The 23,097-nt window shown below is 37.1% G+C and overlaps 2 protein-coding genes across 4 annotated transcripts in view; one reads left to right on the top strand and one right to left on the bottom strand.

The window, feature by feature from the left end:
* Positions 1-1,829: 1,829 nt before the first annotated feature.
* On the top strand, positions 1,830-18,994 carry Trappc6b (trafficking protein particle complex subunit 6B). The gene is made up of 6 exons (XM_027929786.3): positions 1,830-2,224; positions 10,427-10,494; positions 11,807-11,924; positions 13,111-13,194; positions 17,229-17,322; positions 18,533-18,994. The coding sequence occupies exons 1-6, from the start codon at positions 2,144-2,146 to the stop codon at positions 18,562-18,564; spliced, it is 477 nt and encodes a 158-aa protein (XP_027785587.1). The 5' UTR covers positions 1,830-2,143; the 3' UTR covers positions 18,565-18,994.
* Positions 18,995-19,046: 52 nt separating this feature from the next.
* Positions 19,047-23,097, bottom strand: part of Gemin2 (gem nuclear organelle associated protein 2) — a 35,872-nt gene continuing 31,821 nt past the window's right edge. For 2 of the 3 annotated variants that reach the window (XM_071607851.1, XM_071607854.1), the window contains one exon: positions 22,351-22,426. In XM_071607851.1, the coding sequence (XP_071463952.1) occupies positions 22,366-22,426 (61 nt within the window). In that variant the 3' untranslated portion in view covers positions 22,351-22,365. Of the gene's footprint in view, positions 22,313-22,350; positions 22,427-23,097 lie in introns of those variants that run through there. The other variant, XM_071607850.1, reaches the window with a different exon arrangement.

The following is a 23,097-nucleotide window of genomic DNA, read 5'->3' as shown; positions in this document are numbered from 1 at the left end:
TATTTTTTTTTTCCCCATAGGCAAATGCTTGTAGACTTAACCAAAAACTTGGGGTTCATATTCCTGCTTCCACACGATCTATTTTTAGGATCCTGGGCGATTTAACAGTCTGTTTTATAGAGACGATCAGTACAATGCTGTGTTCATCATTTAGTACGTCCTCAGTACATATTAAATTCCTTTGTTCTCCAATAGATTTTTTTTTTTTCTTTTGGTACTGGGAATTAAACCCAGGTTGCTTTACCACTGAGTTACATCCCCTGCACTTTTTTTTTTTTTTTTAAGTTGTAGATGGGCACAATATTTTTGTTTGTTTATGGTGCTGAAGATGGAACCCAGGGCCCCACACACGTGGGAGGCAAGCACTCTACCGCTGAGTGTAACTCCAGGCCGTCCCCTGCGCTTTTAATTTCTATTTTGAGATAGGGTCTTGCTAAATTTCTTAAGCCCTCACTGTGTTGCTCAGGCTGGTCTTGAACTTGGGATCCTCCTGTCTCAGCCTCCCAAATCACTGGGATTACAGGTATGTACCACTGGCTTCTTCAAAACATTATGAAAATCTCATGTTATTGTTGTGTGGAAATCAGCCTTAATAAATTGGTTAACTGTTTATTTTTTGACCTCTGTGGTGGGCTTAGTTCCTTGATGGTGGTGAGAATTATCTGAACATAAAGAATTATCTGATTTCACACATATGGAAAATTTTAATGCTGAAAACATTGAGATAATGGTGGCAAAATAGACTTCAAAATTACACTACTGTTCTCAAAAGCTTAGGTGTGAAAAAAAAGCTTAGGAGGAAATTTTATGCTTGATTTATGTGATGAGTGAAATAAACTGATTAAAATATCAGAAGAGACATGTAAAAAACATAATTAAGGAACATCATCTTAAATTCCTATGAAAAGAGTCTGGAGGTGGGAGGTTATTGATAACAATTTGAAAAAAAAAATTATGTAAATTTGGGAGAAGCAGTGAATATGCTTGAAAGAAAAATCCACTTTATGATTAGAAAGCAAAGAACTAATCACAGGCTAAGCAATATGTTTAAGCCAGAGTTTGCCAAATTTAAAATGTAATTTGGGGGCTGAGGTTGTAGCTCAGTGGTAGATCACTTGCCTATATGTGTAAGGCCCTGGGCTCAATCCCCAGCACTACAAAAGTGAATAAATAAAAGTAATATGTAGCATGTGTATTTGCCTCTGTGTGGAGTTAAGTCTCAATCTGACTTAGATGCTTAGAAGTTCCATCTCAGGGACAACTTTTCCAAATTCTTTAGCACTATCTCATTTACTCAATCCTCTGATTAGTTTATATTTTCTTGTTCAAGAATCTTTTGTCTTTTGGTTATACCTTCACCGCCTCTTGTCCCTCCCCTTCCTTTGCACCACACAACCAGTAAACTTTCGGTTAGCCAAAATGGCTGTAAATCTTGCATTCCTGGACTTATTCCAATATGGATTGGTCTAACTTCTCAATATATCTAAAATTTGCAGACTGAAAATTGATGATTTATTCACTCTTTATAACCTTTCATATTAGAGAACATGTGGCAGGAAATGGAATAGTTGATGAAGTCAATAAAACATTCTTGTCAAATTGCATTTTATGCAAATTACTACGGAGATGGCAACCAGAGCTCCCTTTTTCCTTTTCGCGGTACTGGGGATTTAAGGAGCTCCTTAAACCTTCTTTTACCCTCCACTCTTACCGGTCCAACACCGCCTTGTCAAGGGGGAGGAACCTTCTTTCACTTAGGGTGCTGGAGATTCACCCGGGGCCTGGCAAAGGAACTCCGCGACCATAGAGTCGACGAAATGCCGGGGTAGAGGGGACCGGAAGTGGGTTCTTTGCCCCTCGTCCTGGGGCGGGATCGGGTCTCTGCGGTTTTGGTTTGGCTTGCCGTACGGTCCGGCTTTCTCGCTAGACCCTAGGGCTTGGCCCTGCGGGGTGCGCTCTCCCAGGTATCCGGCTTTCCCCAGTACCTACCTTTGGGAAACCGGCGCACTCTTCGGTCTCCTAGCAACTGGGGACCGAGCCTGACGGAGCGCGGCGCAGATCAAGTTGTTCAAGCGCAAGCTTGAAACCCTGGGACCGGCCCAAACCGGAGCAGAAACCCGGAGCTTGGAAGAATAAGCAGGAAATGGCGGACGAGGCATTGTTTTTGCTTCTGCATAACGAGATGGTGTCAGGAGTGTACAAATCCGCGGAGCAGGGCGAGGTGGTAAGTGCTGCCACACGCCCTTGAGATCCTTTGTAGTGACATCTCTTGTTTCCCATGAGTGCTTTCCTTTAAACCCTGGCCCACCATCACCCCACGCTTCCCGAGGTATAGACAAAACTAGTCCCCACCTCCACATGTCCCAAACCCTACAACCTGTAGACTGTCTGCTTTGATACTTGATGGTTTCTCCCTTTCTCTTTTGTATCTTCTATTTGATTTTTGTGTGTGTCTGTACTACGTGTGGGCCACACATTTTCTTTCAGTGTTGTTCCTATTAGGATTAACAGGAATGTTAACCGTAGAACTGATTTTGGCATCCTGCTTAATTTTGCTGTCGTTTCCAGCATTTCTGAGCGATCCTCTGAACAGCCCTGACCACAAGTTGAGAATCTTCTTTCCCCATCCCTAACCACTCCAAACAGCTTGAGGACAGAAGGCTGATGAGGTTTGAATTCAAAGCAAAGTTTTCAGATATGACCGATAATTAGAAAACAATTTAATTCAGAAAATATTTATTTTGTCCCCATTATTTCGGAGTTGGTTTTAGGGCCTGGGATTTGTAATAGTGAATGAAACAATGCCCCAGTCCTTGTGGAGGAGTTCTCATTTGCTCATTGATAATTTCGGAAAACATTTAATGTCTGGCTTTGTGGGCCAGACACTGTGCTAGATAAAGAAAATAAACACCTCTGCCTCACAGTCCTTGAGGAATAGGGATTTTAACGAATAATTAATTAAGCATTGGATGGCAATTAGGTAGAAACACGAAGTTGTAACGGATTTTAGGAATGAGATACTCTAACTTCAAGTTAGTAGCCCTTACTACTTTTTTGTGGTGCTGAGGCTGGAACCTCAGGGCCTCATCCATGTAGACAAGAGCTCTATGACCAAGCTACACCCCTAGCCCAGCAACCCTTTGTTCAATGCTGTTGATAAAGAAGTGGAGTAGGAAAACCATTCTAGGCATGGCTAGATTGAATGGGTGGCAAGTGAGAGGAATTGAGAACTTAATTTAGAGCACTGTGTGATCTCACTGGAGGATTTTTGAATAGGAAATATTAAGCTACTAATAGGGAATATGTTGTCCATTTACCTTTTAGGAAGATAATCTGGTGTTTGGGCCAGAGAAGGAAAATATTTGTGGTGTGAAAATCTATGATTGCAGGAGGTGAAGAAGATCTGAATTAAGACAGGAGTGAGAGAGGAGAGGTTTCAAGACAGGAGGTAGAATCTGTAGACCTTGGTTAAGTATGGGAGTGGGAATTGAAAATTATGCCTTGGTGCTTCCTGTTATTGATAGTTCTGAACGTTAGATTTTTTTTTTCCCCAGGGGTCAAAAGGTACCTAAGTATATGATTGCTAGTGGAAAAATAGGAGACAGAAATCAGGTATTGGCCGTTTTTCCATTTTCATTTGTGTGGCAATTTTTAATATAAATGCTGGGATATAAAGCATTAATGCAAATCAAAAAGTTTCAGTGAATAGGTTTCAGCAGTTCAACTTTATAACAATTATAAATAAAACTGTTAAATTTTTCTGGAAAAAAAAAAAGAAAATTATGCCTTGGTTTTTAGCTTGAGAAGCTGGATGGTTATGCTATTAACCAGGAAAGGGAATAAAAGAGAAGAGATAAGCAAGTGAAAATAATAAATTATGCCCCCTCCCTCATGGTACTGAAGATTGAACCCAGGGCTTTACATATGCTAGGCAAGCTGCTTTACTACTGAGCTACTTTTAAAATTTTGGGATAGTGTCTCATTGCCCAAGCTGGCCTGGAACTTGAAATCCTCCTTCCTTGAATCCTCTGAAGTTGATGGAATTACAGGTGTGCCACCACCTCCTTGGGCTAGGTTTAATTTTTGAGGTACTTGTGGAACTTCTATGCTACCAGTTTGTAAACTACAAGAAGAATGGGCAAGATAGATTTAAAAATATCATTAGGAAGACATTAAAGAAAAGTATTGGAAATGAAGTAAATTATATTCTTATTCAGATCTCTCTAGTATATTTCCAAATTACAGATTTTCCTCTTGATAATCAATGTTGGCTGTTTATGTATAGCTGGCTGTAACCATTAGAAATATGCTTTTTTTTTTTTTTAGAGAAAGGAAATCCATATGTTTTGAATCATTACAAATATATTTTTTTTCTATTGTAATATGTTCATGGTGGGGGGAAAATGAAAGTACAAATAACAAAAAAATGATTTAAAAACAGGTATATAGTAATCTTGATAATTAGATTACATATTGGAATCTGAATATATGAAGGTTCATTGTATTAATGTCTTTTGAGTGTGCTGAAATTTTTTTGTTTAAAAAAAAAGTAAAAAGGATCCAGAAATGGTTTTTAATATCTTTTTAGAATAAAACCATTTTTGAATAACAGAATTTTTTAATATTTTTTATTATAAAAAAATTTAAGTGAAATAAAGTTTCATAATCTTTCAGGAAAGTGAAGTAAACTTTCATTAAGTTCAGAACCAGTGTTCTTATTCTCCAAATCAAGATTTTAATGTTTAATGAGGAATTAAATCTCTAAAATTGAATATGCCCAAATTCATGGTGAATGAATTTAAAAGGTTGATAAAATATTCTGAGGTTTAATTTTTCTTAAAAATTGGGTGCCTAAGCCAGACTCAGTGGCACACACCTGTAATCCCAGCAGCTCCAGAGGCTGAGGCAGGAGGATTGAGTTCAAAGCCAGCCTCAGCAATGGCAAAGTGCTAATCAATTCAGTGAGACCCTGTCTCTACATAAAATACAAAATAGTGATGGGGATGTGGCTTGGTCATTGTGTGCCCCTGAGTTCAATCCCTGGTACCAAAAAAAAAAAAAAAAAAAAGAAAAGAAAAAAAAATTGGTGCCTGCTAGTGAACCTTCTTGGGGCTGTATTGCAGCAGAGTGGGGATAAGGTGACATGGACAATTGAGGCCAGGCTCAGCAACTCAGCAAGGCTCTGTCTCAAAATTAAAAACGACTGGGCATGTAACTCAGTGGTAAAGCGCCCCTGGTATCAATCCCCAGCACATAAAATTGAAATAAAATAAGTATGTTAAATGGTGAAAGGAGTTCTATGGAGACAAATTAATTATTTAGTTTATTTATTTATTTGTAGTCCTGGGGATTGAACCCAGGTCCTTGTTCTTCGTAGGTACAGTCACTGAACTATGTCTACCCAACTGCAGAATGATTTGTGAAAACACAGATTATGAATGCATGAGGCCCTGAGTTCAATCCCAGCACCACAAACCAAAACAAAATCAAATCACAAATTACTGGCACCACAAATTACACCAGATGTTTCCAACTCAGTAAATTGAGGGTGTGACTAATGAATTCACATTTCCAAGTTTCTATATGATGATGTTGATGTTGGTTGGGAAACAAATTGAAAGTCACTATGATGGGGGCTGGGGATGAGGCTCAAGTGGTAGCGTGCTTGCCTGACATGTGTGAGGCACTGGATTCGATCCTCAGCACCACATAAAAATAAAATAAAGATATTGTGTCCACCTAAAAAACTGAAAATAAATAAATAAATATTAAAAAAAAAAAAAAAAGAAAGTCACTATGATGGAAAGTTGCTGAAAGGGAATGATGTTTAATCTTAAAGATTAAATGGGCCACACTGACAGAGCAAATACCTGTAAGAAGTGAGGAAGTTGCTTATATGATATTTGAAGGAAGAACAGCCCATACAGAAAGCCCCAAGATTGGACCATACCGGGTTGTTTAAAGGGACAGCAATGAGACCAATGTAGCTAGATTGAGTTAGTTTGAAGAAGAGTGGTTAAAACCAAAGAGGTAGATGGCATTTGCTTTGCATAAGATTTTGTGGGTGTCTGGAAGTATTCATCTTAGAGGTGGTATTTAAAACCTTAAGATTGTCAAAGGAAGAACAAAAAACGGTTGCATGTTTCAAGGCCCAGGATGGTCATCAACTAAAACACACTGAAAACTGGGAAGCCTGGAAAACTGTAGGAAACATTTTGAATCAATAGATATCACAAAGGAATAACTGATGGAAAAAAGTCAAAGATGATACCAAGTTTTATAACCTAAAAAAAAAAAAAAGAAAAACAGAAAAGTTTCTAGGGAGAGGTTTTGGCATTTATGAAAAAAAAATGATCAGTAGTTCTCTGTTTTATCTTGTTGCCCAATGAACATGATTAGTGCTACAAAAATTTAAGGATTTTACCTGGATATGGTGGTGGTAACCACTATAATACCAGTAACTTGGGAGACTGAGAGGAGGATCCAAGTATAAGATCAGCCTCAGCAACTTAGCAAGACTCTGTCTCAAAAAATAAAAAGAACTAGAGTTGTAGCTCAGTGGTAAAGCACCCTGGGATCAATCCCCAATACAAAAAAAAAAAAAAAAGAAAAAGTGAAGTATAAACATTTACATTAACATTTTAGCCAATATTTTATTTTTTTACTTGCAAAGAGTTTTTTTTTTTTTTTGAGTTGAGGTCAATCTTGTTTTGTTACCCAGATTGCCTCCAACTTCTGGGCTCAAGTGATTCTCCTACTCAGCTTTCTGAGAACTGGGATTACAGGAACACAATACCATGCCTTACAAGAAAGTATATTTTAATATGTCTTGGCAATAAATAAAAAAGACAATAGTAAAAATCATATATTTGTAAGAAATATACAGACCTTTTGTTTCAGAAAACGCATATTGCTTTAAAAAAAACATTTATTTTTTAGTTGTAGGTGGACACAATACCTTTATTTTATTTTTATGTGGTTCTGAGGATCGAACCCACTGCTTCACAAATGCTAGGCAAGCGCTCGTCCTCTGAGCCACAACCCCAGCCCCTGCGTATTGCTTCTTTAAAAAATTTCTTGGTAGTTGTGTATGGACAGCATGCCTTTATTTTATTTATTCTTATGCCATGCTAAAGATCAAACCCAGTGCCTCACACATGCTAGGCAAGCACTCTGTCACTGAGCTACAACCCTAGCCCTGCATATTGCTTTTAATCACATAATCAAACTAAAAATAAAACAGTAGGATTACTTTTAACTATAGTAGGAAACACCCCAAATCTTTCCGGTATGAGGAAGTTGCCTGACTTGAAAGAACTGGGTAAGAGCAGTCACTGCAAAATGTGGTAGAGGGAACAAGTTATTTTGTAGTTTACTGCTTCATTGTAGCTGTCTTGCTGACTAAGGAGCACAGTAACTACCAGTATGAACAAAAGAGCCTACTATGCAAGTGAGATCTTATAAGAATATGTTCCAGAGTAGAGGGGAGTCAGAGTATCACCTAATATTCCCAACCATGACAGTCTGAACTAGTTGTTTGATTAGGCATTGCAAGAAGATACAAACTGGTATTTCTTTCTTAGAAGGGTACAATTGATAAAATCACTAAATGATAACCGGTACCTGCTATGTAAGGCCAGTAGGAAAGTCACAACAAATACCACGTCTTTTTTTCCCAAAAGCCCCTTACACAATTAAAAAACTATATAAAAATAAATTTCCTTGCCTACTGAGAAATACTTTTATATTAGTCTATTTCTTGTTGCTAATAACACAATACCACAGGATGGGTAAGTTGTATTTTTAGAAAGGTTTATTTTAACTCATGATTCTGGTACAGGACCACAGGGTTGCATCTGATGATGGTGTTTTACTGTTAAGAGTCCCACAGTAGTACAGGGTATCATACAGTGAGAGACAGGAGGAATACCTGTGTATCCTCTGGTATCATACTCTATCCTATTGTTATAGGGCTAGGGCTTTCTGGGAAACTGAGATAGTATGAAGACACACACACACCCCTTTCAAACCCCAATTCTTGTGATCAAGTCAGAAAGATTTCAGACATGTCACTCAGAGTGACAGACTTGAGTTTATTAGAACAGATAGGAAAGGAGGAAAAGGGACACTTTCAAGGGAGAAAGTGGGTCCTTCGAGAGAGGGAGGTTTAACACGCCTCTCCTGCTCTCCAGTTATATTGGTAGTCCCAGGGAAGTTTCCAGAGTCCTGCCCACGTCCACCTCTTGACTTTGATAGCAGAATGATATCAGACTGCCATGACAACTCTAGGTCACTTTGTCACATGCCAAAAAGTTTGAATTGGAACCTGTTCTTAATAGATTTTATGGTGAGGGTAAATTATCCTTATCTCCCTGAGTTCTGGGATCTGGTCTTGGAAGGTCACAGAAGTCCCCACCTTCAGGGTAACTTTTGTTCTTCTTACCAGCATTTTGGGCCTGCATTTCTCCTGCAGATAACAGGTAGTTTGCTGAGGAATGTAACATATTCTGAACCAGGCAGGGCTGCCAGTTAATTGCTTCTTAGAAAAGAAAGCATAGGGCTGGGATGTAGCTCAGTGGCAAAGTGTCTGCCTTGCATTCGCAAAGCCCTGGGTTCCAAAGCATGTGGGGGTCAGCACAATAGGTCTGTTTTGTAAAATTGTTCCCTTTACTTCATGTTCCCACCGCTCATCTTTGTGTGTCCCTTATAAAGCCACAGTATTCAATCATGGGAGCTCTACCCTGATGACTTTAATACTAATAACTATTCCAAAAGGCCTCACCTCTGGACACCATACTTGGATTAAGTGTCTATCATGTGGGAGAGGTCTCTCTGTGTTGTATAGCCTGACCTTGAATTCCTGAATTACCTACCTTAACCTCTGGAATACCTGGGATAAAAGTTTCATTGTTTTTTCAGTGTTAAGGATTGATCCCAGGGCCTTGCACATGCTAGGCAGGTGCCCTGCCATGGAACCATACTGCCAGCCCTTACTTTCTTAATTCCTCATAAGGGGGATTAAATTTCAACACAGGAACCTTCAGCGGACACATATTTAAGCCATACCCAAACCATAGCACACTTCAGTTCATACATGGATCCAATAGACTTCAAAATGGAAAAAGAAAATTTTTACAAGTGTAGCAAAAAAAGACTACTGTGAACTAGAGCTTTAAAATTACTTATACAATTATTTCACCTCAATCCCCCCCCCCCTTCCCAGTACTGGGGATTGAACCCAGGAATGCTCTACCACTGTACTACTGCCGGGTTTCTGTTCTCACGACTAAAAGGCTCAGGGGTCACTCTAGTTAAACTGGGCTAACTGGGCTGCACGAAATAACCACACAAGAGACACAAATACCTTTTTCTTTGGGGTTGCTGTGACGGCTCCTCTGACCTTAAGGGTCCACAGAAAAGGAGAGAGAGAGAGACACACACGCTGACCCCTTTTATTGAGGAGAGCTATTCAAATGAGGCAAGGGGTCAGGTTTCAGGGGGCTGAGTCTATTTTCATGATGTCCACTGTCAGCAGGTTGACTGACACCTGGGTAGGCCACACCCAAGGGCACAGTAAGAGGAGGGGACACACACAAGGCACTTCCATGGAAGATTCTATCCTAAACAGGGCAAGGAGTTATATTACAAAGGAACAGGTGAGCATAGCTTCACCCATGGGCTGTAGCAAGACACACCCATTTCTGTGACTGAGCGCCTCAGCACCCAGCTGGGGAGTGTAACTTAGTCACCCGTAAGGTTGGCCTCCCACATACTACTTACTACATGCCAGCCCCTTTTTATTTTTTTTATTTTGAGGCAGGGTCTTGCTAAGTAGCCTGGGGCTGGGGGGAGGGTTGAACTTGTAATCCTCCTGCTTCAGCCATCTGAGTCACTGGAATTACAGGTGTGTGCCAATGCACCTAGCTAAATTATCACTCTTATAACATTCCTTTCATGCTGTGAATTTTCTGGTGCATTATATACATCAATTACTTTGCATCAAGCTTTTCCATATTACTTGCATTTTTATAATATTCTCTTCAGTGGGAATTTTTAAATAATTTAAATGTATTTGTGAAATTAAAAACTCTCCTGTATTTTTCAGATTTGTAGGATTTCTATGCAATCTACATTATCATGTCTTTAGCTGTAATTTATAATTTTGAATACAAACATCTTAGTCTTTTAAAAGTAATCATAGCTGGATATGGTAGCACTTTCCTTGTATCTTAGCTGTTTGGGAGGCTAAGGCAGGAAGATTGCAAGTTCAAAACCAGCCTCAGCAATTTAGCGAGGCCCTGTCTCAAAAATTAAAAAGGACTGGGGATGTGACGGAGTGGTTAAGTGCTCCTGGGTTGTTAAATCCCTGGTACCAAATGAACAAAAAAGAACTAAAAGTATTTATAACTGTTGTTTTTTAAAATAGGAAAATGGACGTTGTATTACTAAACTGGAAAACATGGGGTTTCGAGTAGGACAAGGATTGATAGAAAGGTGAGCAGTATGGATTTGAAAATTTTCTTTCAGGTAGGTTATGAACAATGGTAGTCCATTCAAAAGATTGCATAAAATTTGAAATATTTTCATTTTTCTCTGTTCCTTAATTCACAGTTGAAATTTTCTTTTTTAAGGAGCTGAGGGTGTAGCTCAGTGGTAGAACATGTGTAGCTCAGTGGTAGAAAATGCACAAGTCATTGGATTCAATCCCCAGCACCCCCCCAAGGAAAAAAAAAATCATTTGAAGATCTAGTGCAAGATTAACTTGGTTACTCAAATTTTAAGTCCTAATAATTCAAGAAACATTTTACATCTAAATATTTTTCCTGAAAATATTGGTATTTTGAAATAACTGCTTAAAATCTCATTGCTTTTTTTTGGGGGGGGGCGGGGTACCAGTGATTGAACTCATGGGCATTTACTGAGCCACATCCCCAGCACTATTTTGTATTTTATTTAGAGATAGGGTCTCACTGAGTTGCTTAGCGCCTCGCATTCCTGTCTCAACCTCCCAAGCTGCTGGGATTACAGGTGTGTGCCACCACTCCTGGCATCACTGCATTTTTTACTTAAGGCCTAGTAGGGTTTTTTAAAAAAAAAAAAAAAAAAACCTGAATGAAATTTTGTTTAAAGTGTAGGAAATGCCTTAAGTCTTTGTTTATACATATAATAATCTTCTAATTTATAGATAGGTTTTTTTTTTCTTTTTCTTTCTTTTTTTTTTTTTTAGTTTTAATAAATAGCAGCATAGTTAATTTTTTTTCTTTCCTTTTCCTTTTTTTAAACAATACTAGGGATTAAACCCAGTGTTGCTCTACTAGTAAGTTATATACTACAACCTTTTTATTTGTTTATTTTGAGACAGGATCTTACTAAGTTTTCTGCTTTGGCCTTGAACTTGTTATCCTTCTGCTTTAGCCTGGGATTAACAGGCATGTGCCAACATTCATTCCCTGCAGAATAGTTGAACTCTGATTATATTTTATGTACAATGCTATTATGAAGCTCAGTGGGTTTTTTTTTTTTGTTGTTGTTGTTGTTTGTTCTAGACTGATTGTACTTAATGTTGGCTCTACTGTTAGACAAATAACTAATGTATTGATAGACCCCATAACATATGTGAATATGTTGAAATCTATTTTGCTTGATGTTTAACACTTTATGACTTTCAATAATGTTCAGTGCTAATATGGCATTTGGAAATTAGTTCATAGTTTGCCCCTCTTGGGAAGAGTGAGAAAAATATGTTTGGATCCCTTAACTTTCTTTGGAAGAAAAGTATTGTATTACTTGTAGTTGATCTTTTTAGGTTTACAAAAGATACTGCAAGGTTCAAGGATGAGTTAGACATCATGAAGTTCATTTGTAAAGATTTTTGGACTACAGTATTCAAGAAACAAATCGACAATCTAAGGACAAATCATCAGGTATTCAGATAAACTAAGGGCTTTTTAAAAAAATTCTTTAATGTAAATGCCTTTGTTTATCAGTTTTATTTAAAAAAATAATTTCTTAACTTTTGGAATGTTTCTCTGATGTTATTTAGGTCGTTAGTTTTTTTTTTTTTTCCTCTGGTAGGATAAAGTGAATAAAGATAAAGTGGCAATTATCAGTAAACTATAGGTATCCCCCCAATTACATAAGTTATGTTAAATTTTAAAATACAGCGTACGTCAGAATGATACTGGTTTTAGGATTTGTTTTCTTAGTTATTATTAGTAAGTAATAATATTTCACATTTATGTCTTTAGAGTAATTTCCATTGTCTGATTTTTGGAGTACGTATATCTTAAGTAACTCTTGTATTGTTCATTACTGCTGTTCTTTTTTCTTTTTTGAAAGATTTTGTTACTGTACAATTAGGAGAGTACATAGAAAACTTTAAATGCATTGATTTTGGAGGCTGGGGATGTAGCTCCATGGTAGAGTTCTTGCCTAGCATGCATGAGGCCCTGGGTTTGATCCCTAGTACTTCAAAACAAAAACAAAAAACCCCCAGATGACAACAACAAAACAGATTGATTTTATTTTACAAACTTCAAAGGCATATTTAGAGTGGATTTAGCATTTCAATGGAGTATAAAAAATGAAAACAGCTTATTTAATACTACTAGTAGAATTCATTTTTTTTCACAGTACCAAACTTAGTCTGGAATTGAAATGCCAACAAGAAGTGACTCCATTTATCAACTTTCTAAATGTGCTTTACTTAGCATATAATAATTTTGTATGGTTGAGTGCTAGTGATTACATAAGACTTAAGTTCTTTTTTACCTTTCGTGTAGGGACCAGAGCCAGGGCCTCACCTGTGATAATCAAGTGCTCTACCACCGAGTCACATTCCCAGCCCAACTCTGAATTATTAGGGACTGTGTCTTATACCTCTTTGTATTTTCAGTGTATTGATATATTTAGTAAATATTAGTGCTACAACTGCTGAACTCAACCCCTTAAGCTTAAACATTGTGAAATTCTTTCATTTGAAGAAAATTTGACCAATGAAAAGGGGAATTTTAATAACAAAATATTCTTAAAGTTGTTATAGGAATAAGATAGGTTTTAAGGACTACAGACTAAATTGACTTTGAATCTTTTTTTGTATTTTTGAAATAGGGCATCTATGTACTTCAGGACAACAAATTTCGTCTGCTTACTCAGATGTCTGCAGGAAAACAGTACTTAGAGCATGCATCTAAGGTATTTAATGCAATAGAAGATTTGGACTTTCTACTAAAAAAAAGTAGATTTACTGTAAAAATTACAAATTACAGTGCCAATCACAACAAACTCTTTAATTTAAAATAGTAGTTTTAAAGTTGTACTTGGTATTTTTTGTTACTGGGGATTGAACCCAGGACGGGGTGGAAGGGTTCTACCACTGATTTACATCCCCAGGTATTTTAATTTTGAGACAAGGTCTTGCTAAGTTGCTTAGGGCTTCACTAAGGTGCTGAGGCTGGCTTCGAGCTTGCTTTAGCCTTCTGAATTGCTGGGAATAAAGGGTGTGCCACTGTACCTGGCAAGTTGTCCTTTTTTTCTAAAGCCACTTTTTATGAAATAGGAGATATTCATCATGAATAACTTACATGTACTTGTAGCTGCAGCTAAATAAGCCTATAATGACCAATTAAAGAAACATTACTACTAAATGCCAGTGAATATAGATATATGATATTCTTTGAAAAAGTGTAGGCACATCAATACAGATAATTCAAACTTACAAAAACAGACATTGGCTGTGTAGAATTATTCACCTGAGAGTGCATTTATGATCTCCTCTAGTAGATTAAAATCTATAATAGGCCTGGGGTTGGGGTTGTGGCTCAGTGGTAGAGTGCTTGCCTAGCATGTGTGAGGCAATGGGTTCGATCCTCAGCACCACATTTAAAAAAAGAAAGAAAATAAAGTTATTAATAAAACATAATAAACATTTGTTTCTTGGAGTGCATGTTTTGTGTTAAATATATCTGTGTTTCTGGGTTTTGTGTAGATTTTGTTTTTTTAATCTTATGTAGAAATCAATCAATAAATAGTTGTGTTAAAGAAAGCTAATGAATATTATTAGTATAAGCGTTCCTTTGAAGTGATAAAAATATCTAGATAAGTATAGACTGCTATTTACCTGCAAAAAACTTTTCTATACCTATATTATTGAACAGAAAGGAAGTATAGTTATAGTGGAAATATCATAGTCTTGGGATTGAATAAATTTAGATTTTAAGCTAAGCTACACGATTTACAGATTTGTGACATTGAATAAGTGACGTAACTCTTCAGGATCTTAGTTTCCTCATTAATAAATCGAGTATAATCATAGCTATAAGATTATTTTGATAGTTAAATGTATTTAAAGTATGTAACATGAGACTGAGTGTAGTGACACATAACTGTAGTCTCAACTACTTGGGAGGCTGAGGCAGGAAGATCACTTGAGCTTAGGAGTTGAGTGCCAGCCTAGGTAACATAGCAAGACTTTATCTCAGGGGGAAAAATGTATTTATTATGGTGCTTTGCACATGATATACTTAGTAAATATAATAATTATTATTATAGCTGTGAGATGTTAACAGAGTAGGCCAAGAAATAGATGTGATTCTTATTTTTTGTAATTTAGTTTCATTGCTTATTTTCTGTATTTTTGGGATTGCTAGATTCTCATTACATTTTTGTGGTAAATATTTGTTCTCATTTTTTATTAATCTCATTTTAATATCTCTGGTTCTCACTTAACTTTTGGGAATCTTAATTTCTTTAATTGTAAAAAGAGAAAATTGAATCAGTTCAGTAATTTTTTTTGGTGGTGGTGGTGGTGGTGATGATGGTGGTGATTGAACCCCAGGACCTTACACATACTAGGTAATATTCTACTACTGAGTACATCCCCCGACTTCTTTATTTTTTAAGACAGGATCTCACTAACTTCCCAGGCTGGCCTCAAACTTGTGATTCTCCTTTAGACTCCTGAATAGCTGTGTAGTTCAGTGATTTTTTAAATATTTTGAGTTTATGGACTTTTTTTGGGTGGTACTGGGGATTCCACCCAGAGGTTTGCACATGCTAGGCAAGAGCTCTGCCAGTGAGCTGCATCACCATTCTTTTAAAACAATTTTTATTTTGAGGCAGAGTCCCTTTAAATTCCCAAGACCTACTTTGAACTAGCAATCTTCTTGTTCTAGCCTCATGAGTTGCTGGCATTAACAGCACGTTCCACAACCACATCAGACATGTGTCTTTTTTTGGAAATGCTGGGGATGAATCCAGAGCCTGGCACATACTAGGCAAGCACTGGTTATGGACATTTTTATATTGGATCACTTTTTCCCAATAAATATATATGTATGAATGATTTTAATTTTCCTGGTCCTCATAGATTCCCAGGTTAAGAACTCTAGGGATAAACAATCTTTCTTTGTGTATATGTGTCCTATAACACTGAACTATACCCAGCCCTTTTATTTTTATTTGGGACAGAGTTTTGCTAAGTTGCTGAGGCTGACCTTGAACTTGAAATTTTCCTGCATCAGCCTCCTGAGTTGCTGGGATTATAAGCATGTGCCACTACCAATGAGAAACAATCTACGGTCTCCTCCAGTTCAGAATTTGTTGACTTACGTGTAATTACTTATTAGTAACTATTTGTGTGCATTAATTATAAAATTTTATATTATTAGTAGATAGTATTGAATATCATGTAGTACAAAAAAATGTAGATAATAAAAATATTCCTTAGATTATTAATTTTTCAGTCTTCATTCCTGTCATGTCTTTCCCTTCTGTAGACCAGCTCCATTCCTTTTTTGGGGGTGAGGTAGGAGCGTATCAGGGATTGAACTCTGGGACATTCAACCACTAATCCACATCCCCAGCCCTATTTTGTATTTTATTTAGAGACAGGGTCTCTCTGATTTGCTTACTACCTCGCTAAGGTGGAGGCCGGCTTTGAACTTGTGATCCTCCAGTCTCAGCCTCCCATGTCGCTGTGATTACAAGTGTGTGCCACCATACCTGGCTCTTTTTTTGTTTGTTTCTTTATAACAGGGTTTCTTAACATTTGCATTATTGATATTTTGAAGATGATAATTTTTATCTCCACAGGCTATAAATGTATTCCTTTTTTGGTACTAGGAATTGAACCCATGGGTGCATAACCACTGAGCCACATTCCCAGCCCATTTTGTTTTTTATTTTGAGACTGGGTCTTGCTAAGTTGCTGAGGCTAGCTTTAACTCATGATCTATCTGTCTTCGTTTCTTGAGCCACTGGGATTACAGGCATGCACCCCTGTGCCTGGTCCAGCCCTTTTTAATATTTGATATTGAGACAAAGTCTTGCTAAATTATAGAAGCTGGCCTCAACTTTAAATCTTCTTCCTTAACCTTCTGAGTTGCTGGGATTACAGGCATGTGCCATGGTGCCCGGCAGCTATAAATCTTGAATAAGTTCATATTCTTGTCTATAGATCATAGAAAACAACTCTGATTGAATGAAATATTGTTAGTTTATTTACAGAGTGATTAGGATGGCTCAGAAAACAGGCAAGAAACCGATTAAAGCAGCCAGAACATGACCCAAATTATTATTACTGGGAGGCCCTACTTAGAATTCTGTGGGCAGCATGGACAGTAGACAGAAACAACATTTGCCATCCCCAGAAGAAAATGTAACTTGGTTTCTATCATTTTTATGTTATTGTAGATTCGGGTCCTGAACTGGAACACCTAATTAGCCAAGCTTAAGTCACATGTCCATACATTTTTAGTTGCCAGGGAGCTAGGACATCTTATAATAATCAGATTTTTTTAGTAACTTAAACAGTTTTTCCAAAACTTTTGGGGTTGTTTGTATTTATTTATTTTTTTTAGTTGCCAATGGATTTATTTATTTATTTATTTGTTTATTTATTTATATGTGGTACTGAGGAGCAAACTCAGGGCTTCACACATGCCAGGCAAGTGCTCTGCCACTGAGCCATAACCCCAGTCCCTTGTTTTTTGATGCAGGATTTTGCTATGTTGCTCAGAATGGCTTAAAATTCCTGTGCTCAAGTGATCTTTCCACCTTAGTGTCCTCAGTAGTTTGGACTACAGGCATGCACCACCCTGCCTGGCTATTCACAACATTCTTATTTTTAAACATCAATGATTTATTGGTAGCATGACTTAACTAATGGCATATTTTAGTAGCTTTAGTATCAATAAATTCTCATTTATTTTTCCAATTTTTCCATTTAGTATCTAGCATTTACCTGTGGCTTAATCAGAGGTGGCTTATCAAACTTGGGGATAAAAAGTATTGTAACAGCTGAAGTGTCTTCAATGCCTGCCTGTAAGTTGAATTTACATTTCCTTTTAAAAAAATAATATATATATAAAATATGTATATTTATTTATTTTAGTTGCCAGTGGACCTTTATTTTATTTATTTATACGCAGTGCTAAGAATTCAAACCAAATTCCTCACGAATGCTAGGCAATTACTCTGCCACTGAGCTACAACCGCCAGCCCCTGAATTTACATTTCTTATAAATGTTTGCAGGTCTTCCCCCATCCCGGATTTTTTTTTTTTTTTTTGTCTTTTAGAGGGCTGGGCAACCTACCCAGGGCCTTACACATGCTAGGCAAGTGCTATATCACTCAAGCCTCTGTGGTGTTTTTATTTTTAAATTTTTTGGTACTGAGGCACTTTACCACTGAGCTACATCACCAGCCCTTTTTAATTTTTATTTTGAGACAGGGCCTTCTTAAATTGCTGAAGCTGGTCTCAAATTTGTGTTCCTCCTGCCTCAACCTCCCAAGTCTCTGGGATTACAGCCATGTGCCACCATGCCTAGCTGTAGTGTTTATTTAAGGAGGCGTTTTCCCAATAGCATTGAAAGTATCTTTTAAATAATTGTTTAGAATATGTCTATTATATAAAGCTAAATTAACTAGTCTTTATTTTTTGTGGTGCTAGGGATTGAAAGCAGGGCCTTGTGCAAGTAAGGCAAACACTCTACCAACTGAGCCCTCAGTCTTATTGTTAAACTCCTTCTTAAAGATCTTATAACCGGGCTGGGGATGTGGCTCAAGCGGTAGCGCGCTCACCTGGCATGCATGCAGCCCGGGTTCGATCCTCAACACCACATACAAACAAAGATGTTGTGTCCGCCGAAAACTAAAAAATAAATATTAAAAAGTTTCTCTCTTAAAAAAAAAAGACTATATAAAAAAAAAAAAAAAAAAAAAGATCTTATAACCACAGCTGCCAGCCAAGAATAAAATTTACTTGAGCTTTACTATATTACCTATTCACAGTGATAATTAGCACTGAAATACTGGAAGGTAGGAAACACAAAAAGAAACAAAAGTACCCACTCCTGAACCAGATAATCATCCAATAAAAATGTTTTGAATATTGTGAGGAATGTGAAAAGTTTTTTGACACAGGAAGTTTCTTGACTGAAACTGCTTCCTTAGTAGAACAGAAAATTTTATGTGCAGGCTTGTTTTCCTTGTACTTCAAATCAAAAATTATTTTTATGTTTTCTTTTTTTAGGCAAATTTCAGGTGATGATACAGAAGCTATAGAACATACTGAAATGCAAAGCTTCCACAGTGTAAAGAGATAAATTATTCATGTATAAAGTATTTCAAATAATATGATTTAAATACATTGTTGGATGTTTGTATAGGAGGGTCTGTTTCATCTGTTTAACATAGACTGAGACAAGGGGTCATTCTGTTAGGATATAAACTTCTTATTGAAACTATTCAAAATGAAAACCTAATTTCAAATAACTGGACACCAACATATAGGACTCTTTAAACATTTTTGTTTAGAGATATGTATTTAACCACAGATGGAGAAGCAAAAGCAAGGGTTTGTTAAATTAGCATGAAGAAAAGTGTGCACCAGTCAGAATATTTGTGTAAGAATGACAAAACTTTGATAATGTATGGATTTGTTTTTTATTATTTCTATACAGCAAACAGTATAGTAAATTAAGCTTAATTTTTATTTTATTGCTTATAACTTATTTCTATTGAGAATTTTTATGCATGATTTCATGTATACATTGTGTGTGTGTATATATTTATTTAAATACATATGACTATCTAAATGGCTTGAAAGCTTAATTTCACTAGATTTTAGTCCTTCATAGCTCCATTAATGTAGTCAAAGTGAAATATAGATTAGTTTAAATGAATTTGGTGACTCCAAAGCCAAGGAATATTAGGCATGTTGTGGGAAATTATATACTTATTCTTGGTAAACTCTGCCTTTCAACTTTTTTCACCATGCACCCAATTCCTGTTGAAAGTTCTAACATCTTTATCCCCTTATTTACTTTGCTGAAAGGGCAGATGAGTAAATAATTTTAATTATACCAACATTCATTGACCACATCTTCTCTGTGAGTTGGGGTCATTTCTTACCTAGCATCTCTTAGCATCTCTTCTGATTACTTCATCTTACTTAGATTACCTGGCTTAATCAGATACCTCTTAAGCTTTTGTTAGAACTCTAAATGTTGGGGTATCTGCACTTTGATTTTTAAAACTGTACTTTGTTTCCCATTTCATTATTATTACTCTTGTGCGTATATCTGATAGGGAACTCTGCTGGAGAGTCAGTGACTTGCCAAACAAAATGTTTCACTGTGTGAAACTGGCAAGTTAAAGAAGTATGAATCCTTATAATCAAATGGTTGAAAAATTTATATTAAAAGAATGAAATAGAAGAGAAAATTCAGTTAAGTTAGAGGTATACCATTTTTCTTTCAGAGAAAGGAGGTACAGTATTATAAAGAAAAAAGAAAAAGGATCCCCCTCCCCCGTTTCCTTTCTGCTTCTCAGTGAAGGTATGGGTTGAATGAAGGCTTTTGGGGTTTATGTGCAACAGCCTTTTGCTGACCATGAAATGACAAGAATGAAGATGAAAGCCATCACACTGAGGAGGATGCAGATAGAACGTACCTGAATTGTTCTTTCTTAATTCTGGAACTATTTTACCTATTAATTTTTTAATTAGGTGAGATATCAGATTCCTTATGACATTCAGTCCACTTTTCGTTGTGTATTTGATTACTTATAGCCCAAAAGAAACCTCTCAGTAGAAACAAGGAAGAGTTAGATTATTCAAGAAATAGTATAGGACAAATAAGCTTTTTTGCCGGGGGGTAAGATTGACGTGTTGTTAAGACAGTAAAATCCTACAGTGCTAAAGAAAATATGCATTTACTCTTATGATCTTGTGGTGAAGGCCTTTCAAAAACACAAATGTAGAAAATCATAAAGGAAAATGGCAAACTAAAACTAACATCTCTTCGACAAACATTGGGAAAATTGAATGTCCACATGCAAAAGAATGAAATTGGGTCATTGTCTTAACATTATACATAAATATCAATTTAAAGTGGATTGAGAACATATACATAAAATCTGAAAATTTCTGGAAGAAAACAGGGGGAAAGCTATATAACATTTGTTTTGGCAATAATTTATTGCATGTCACACCCTCAGCAAGATAAAAGCAGGATGACAAATGGGATTTTGTCAAACTAAAAAGCTGTACAGCAAAGAAAGCAACAGAGTGAAAAGCAACTTAGGAAAAAATGTATTTGGAAATCATAAATCTAATAAGGGATAATACGCAGAATACATTAGAAATTCTTTTTTTTTTTTTTTAAAGAGAGAGAATTTTAATATTTATTTTTTAGTATTTGGCGGACACAACATCTTTGTCTGTATGTGGTGCTGAGGATCGAACCCGGGCCCCACATATGCCAGGCGAGTGCGCTACCGCTTGAGCCACATCCCCAGTCCATTAGAAATTCTTGTACCTCAGTAATAGGAAACAACTGGATTGAGAAATAGGCAAAGAACTGAGAAAACAGTTGTTCAAAGAAAACATACAAATGACCAACAGGTATATGCATAAAATGTTCAACATAATTAGTTTGGGAAATGCAAATCAAAACCATAATGAGATACCACCTCAAGCTCTTAGAATGGTGCGCATACACACACACACACACAGTGAGTTGCAGTGGGATGCACCTGTAATTCCAGATACTTGAGAGGCTGTGGCAGAAGGATCTTTTGTTTGAGCCCAGCCTGAGTGACAAGAGTCCTTTCTTTAAAAAAAAAAAAAAAAAGTGTAGAGAAATTAGAACCCCTGTGCACTGTTAGTGACTGTAAATTGGTACAGCAGCTATGGAAAACAGCATAAAGGCTCCTAAATTTTTTTTTTGAAGCACAACTACCATGTAACCCAGAAATCCACTTGTATGCATGGTCTGTTTCAGTTTCTCTCTACCTACTGACAAAAAGGTATTCGAGCTGTGAGCTGCCGCAGTCTGGCTGGGCACAATCAGAAGCCACTTGTCAAAAGAAACTAACTTTATTTTTAGAACCAAACACGCCAAACAAAACAGCCTCTCAGGAAAAATCCTCAGAGCCTCAACTGCCACCACCGGCTTTCCCACAAGCCTGTCTCTCCCCCCACAAGCTTCTTTCCACCTCCCACAATCCTCCTGCTCTTGAGGCCGATTGGGTCACGTGGGCAGAGCCAAAAAGTCCCCCAATGAGCAGCTCCGTGGTCTGAAAGGGCAGGGAAACAGTCCAATGAGCATCACCGCAGAGGAGCCAATCAGCTAGATGTTGCTGGGGCCGAGGAGCCAATCAGCTAGATGTTGCTGGGGCCGCTGTGAGCCAATCATCAGCCGGCAGCTGGATTGCTGGCAGCTGGAAGTTTGCTGGGGCCCCTTCGGCTGTGGCTCTCAACATCTCCCCCTCTCTGTTTAAACAACAAGCATGTGGCTTAGGGACCGTGTCTGTTAGGCAGTCCAATTCAACATATGGTCCTTACCCGTCATCGGATGAACTGACCTCTAGGCGTCAGCCTCCTGTCTTAGGTTGGTACCACTGCAATTGGATCATACCCGTCACTGACTACCGGTCCAGCATACAGCTATACTTGTGGATAGGCCTTTGCACCAGTGGGGGGGGGGGGTGAGGTTCTTTGCCTCACCTCTGTTGGCCCCCAAATTTTAGACCATCACTAGTAGAGGAGGATGCAAAATGCCATGACATTAAGCCAATTGAGGGCTCCTTTGAAAAATTGTACCACCGGTGACATCATCAGCAAAAATACCCCAACACTACCACAAGTCGCTGCACCAACAGATAGTTCACAATGCATACAGGTGAGCTCACAATGTGTCCAGGCAAGTTCTGCAAGCAGTTCAGTGATGGCTATTGTAGAAGCTGTAGATTGGTTTTATCTTTGACTTCACCAGCACTGGGATGAAGATAGGAATTCTGGCAATAATGGCTAAAGAAAAAATTATGTAACATTACAGAAGGCACTAAAAGAAAACAATTTTCTTAACAATTTACATTGTCTTCACCGGCACTGGGATGAAGATAGGAATTCTGGCAATAATGGCTAAAGAAAAAATTATGTAACATTACAGAAGGCACTAAAAGAAAACAATTTTCTTAACAATTTACATTATCTTTAAGAGAATTATTAAATATAATGAAAAGGAAAGGTGAAAGTAAACAAACAGATCTGTTAACCTTCTTTTTTGTTTACATATTAAAACAATCCTCAACAGTTGTTTACCCAATTTAAATTAAACCATATAAATCACGTGAAAAAAAAATATTTGGATCCATTTTATCATGAGCGCTCATCATATATGATATATGGACATACGTACATTCAAACATATAACACAAAACACAAGTGTGCACACATAATATAATACATACAACACATAACATTATAGTAAAGGCCTTATAACTTTTTACAGGTGAAATCTCCATTGCAATGTTTAAAAACTCTATAGTCAAAAAATAGAACTGATCAGCAAAACATTAACCTAGGTCTGTATGAGCTCAAAAAACAAAATAGAACTTCATGATATGGCAAAGGGCAATAATAAAATAGATATTGAAAAAAGCATCCTGGTTCTGTTGCAGATGTAAGAATAGCCAAACTGGAGTTTTGGATATCAGTTGTTATGGATTTGAGCCAAATCATCTTCTTTTTGGTCTGTAGAAATCGCTTTAGTTAATCTTTCTGGAATCCAAATCGGCTGCTGTTCTCCCTGT

The sequence above is a fragment of the Marmota flaviventris genome, chromosome 2 (assembly GCF_047511675.1).
Source record: "Marmota flaviventris isolate mMarFla1 chromosome 2, mMarFla1.hap1, whole genome shotgun sequence".
Lineage (NCBI taxonomy): Eukaryota > Metazoa > Chordata > Mammalia > Rodentia > Sciuridae > Marmota > Marmota flaviventris.
Note: the sequence above shows the minus strand (reverse complement) of the source record. Positions and strands in the feature narration are given on the sequence as shown.

Excerpts from the sequence above, each read along its gene's own strand:
- Trappc6b (XM_027929786.3), top strand. The coding sequence starts at position 2,144 with ATGGCGGACGAGGCATTGTTTTTGCTTCTGCATAACGAGATGGTGTCA. Across the intron at positions 13,195-17,228 it reads ACTTAGAGCATGCATCTAAG|TATCTAGCATTTACCTGTGG; the intron begins GTATTTAATGCA and ends TTTTCCATTTAG. Across the intron at positions 17,323-18,532 it reads AGTGTCTTCAATGCCTGCCT|GCAAATTTCAGGTGATGATA; the intron begins GTAAGTTGAATT and ends TTCTTTTTTTAG.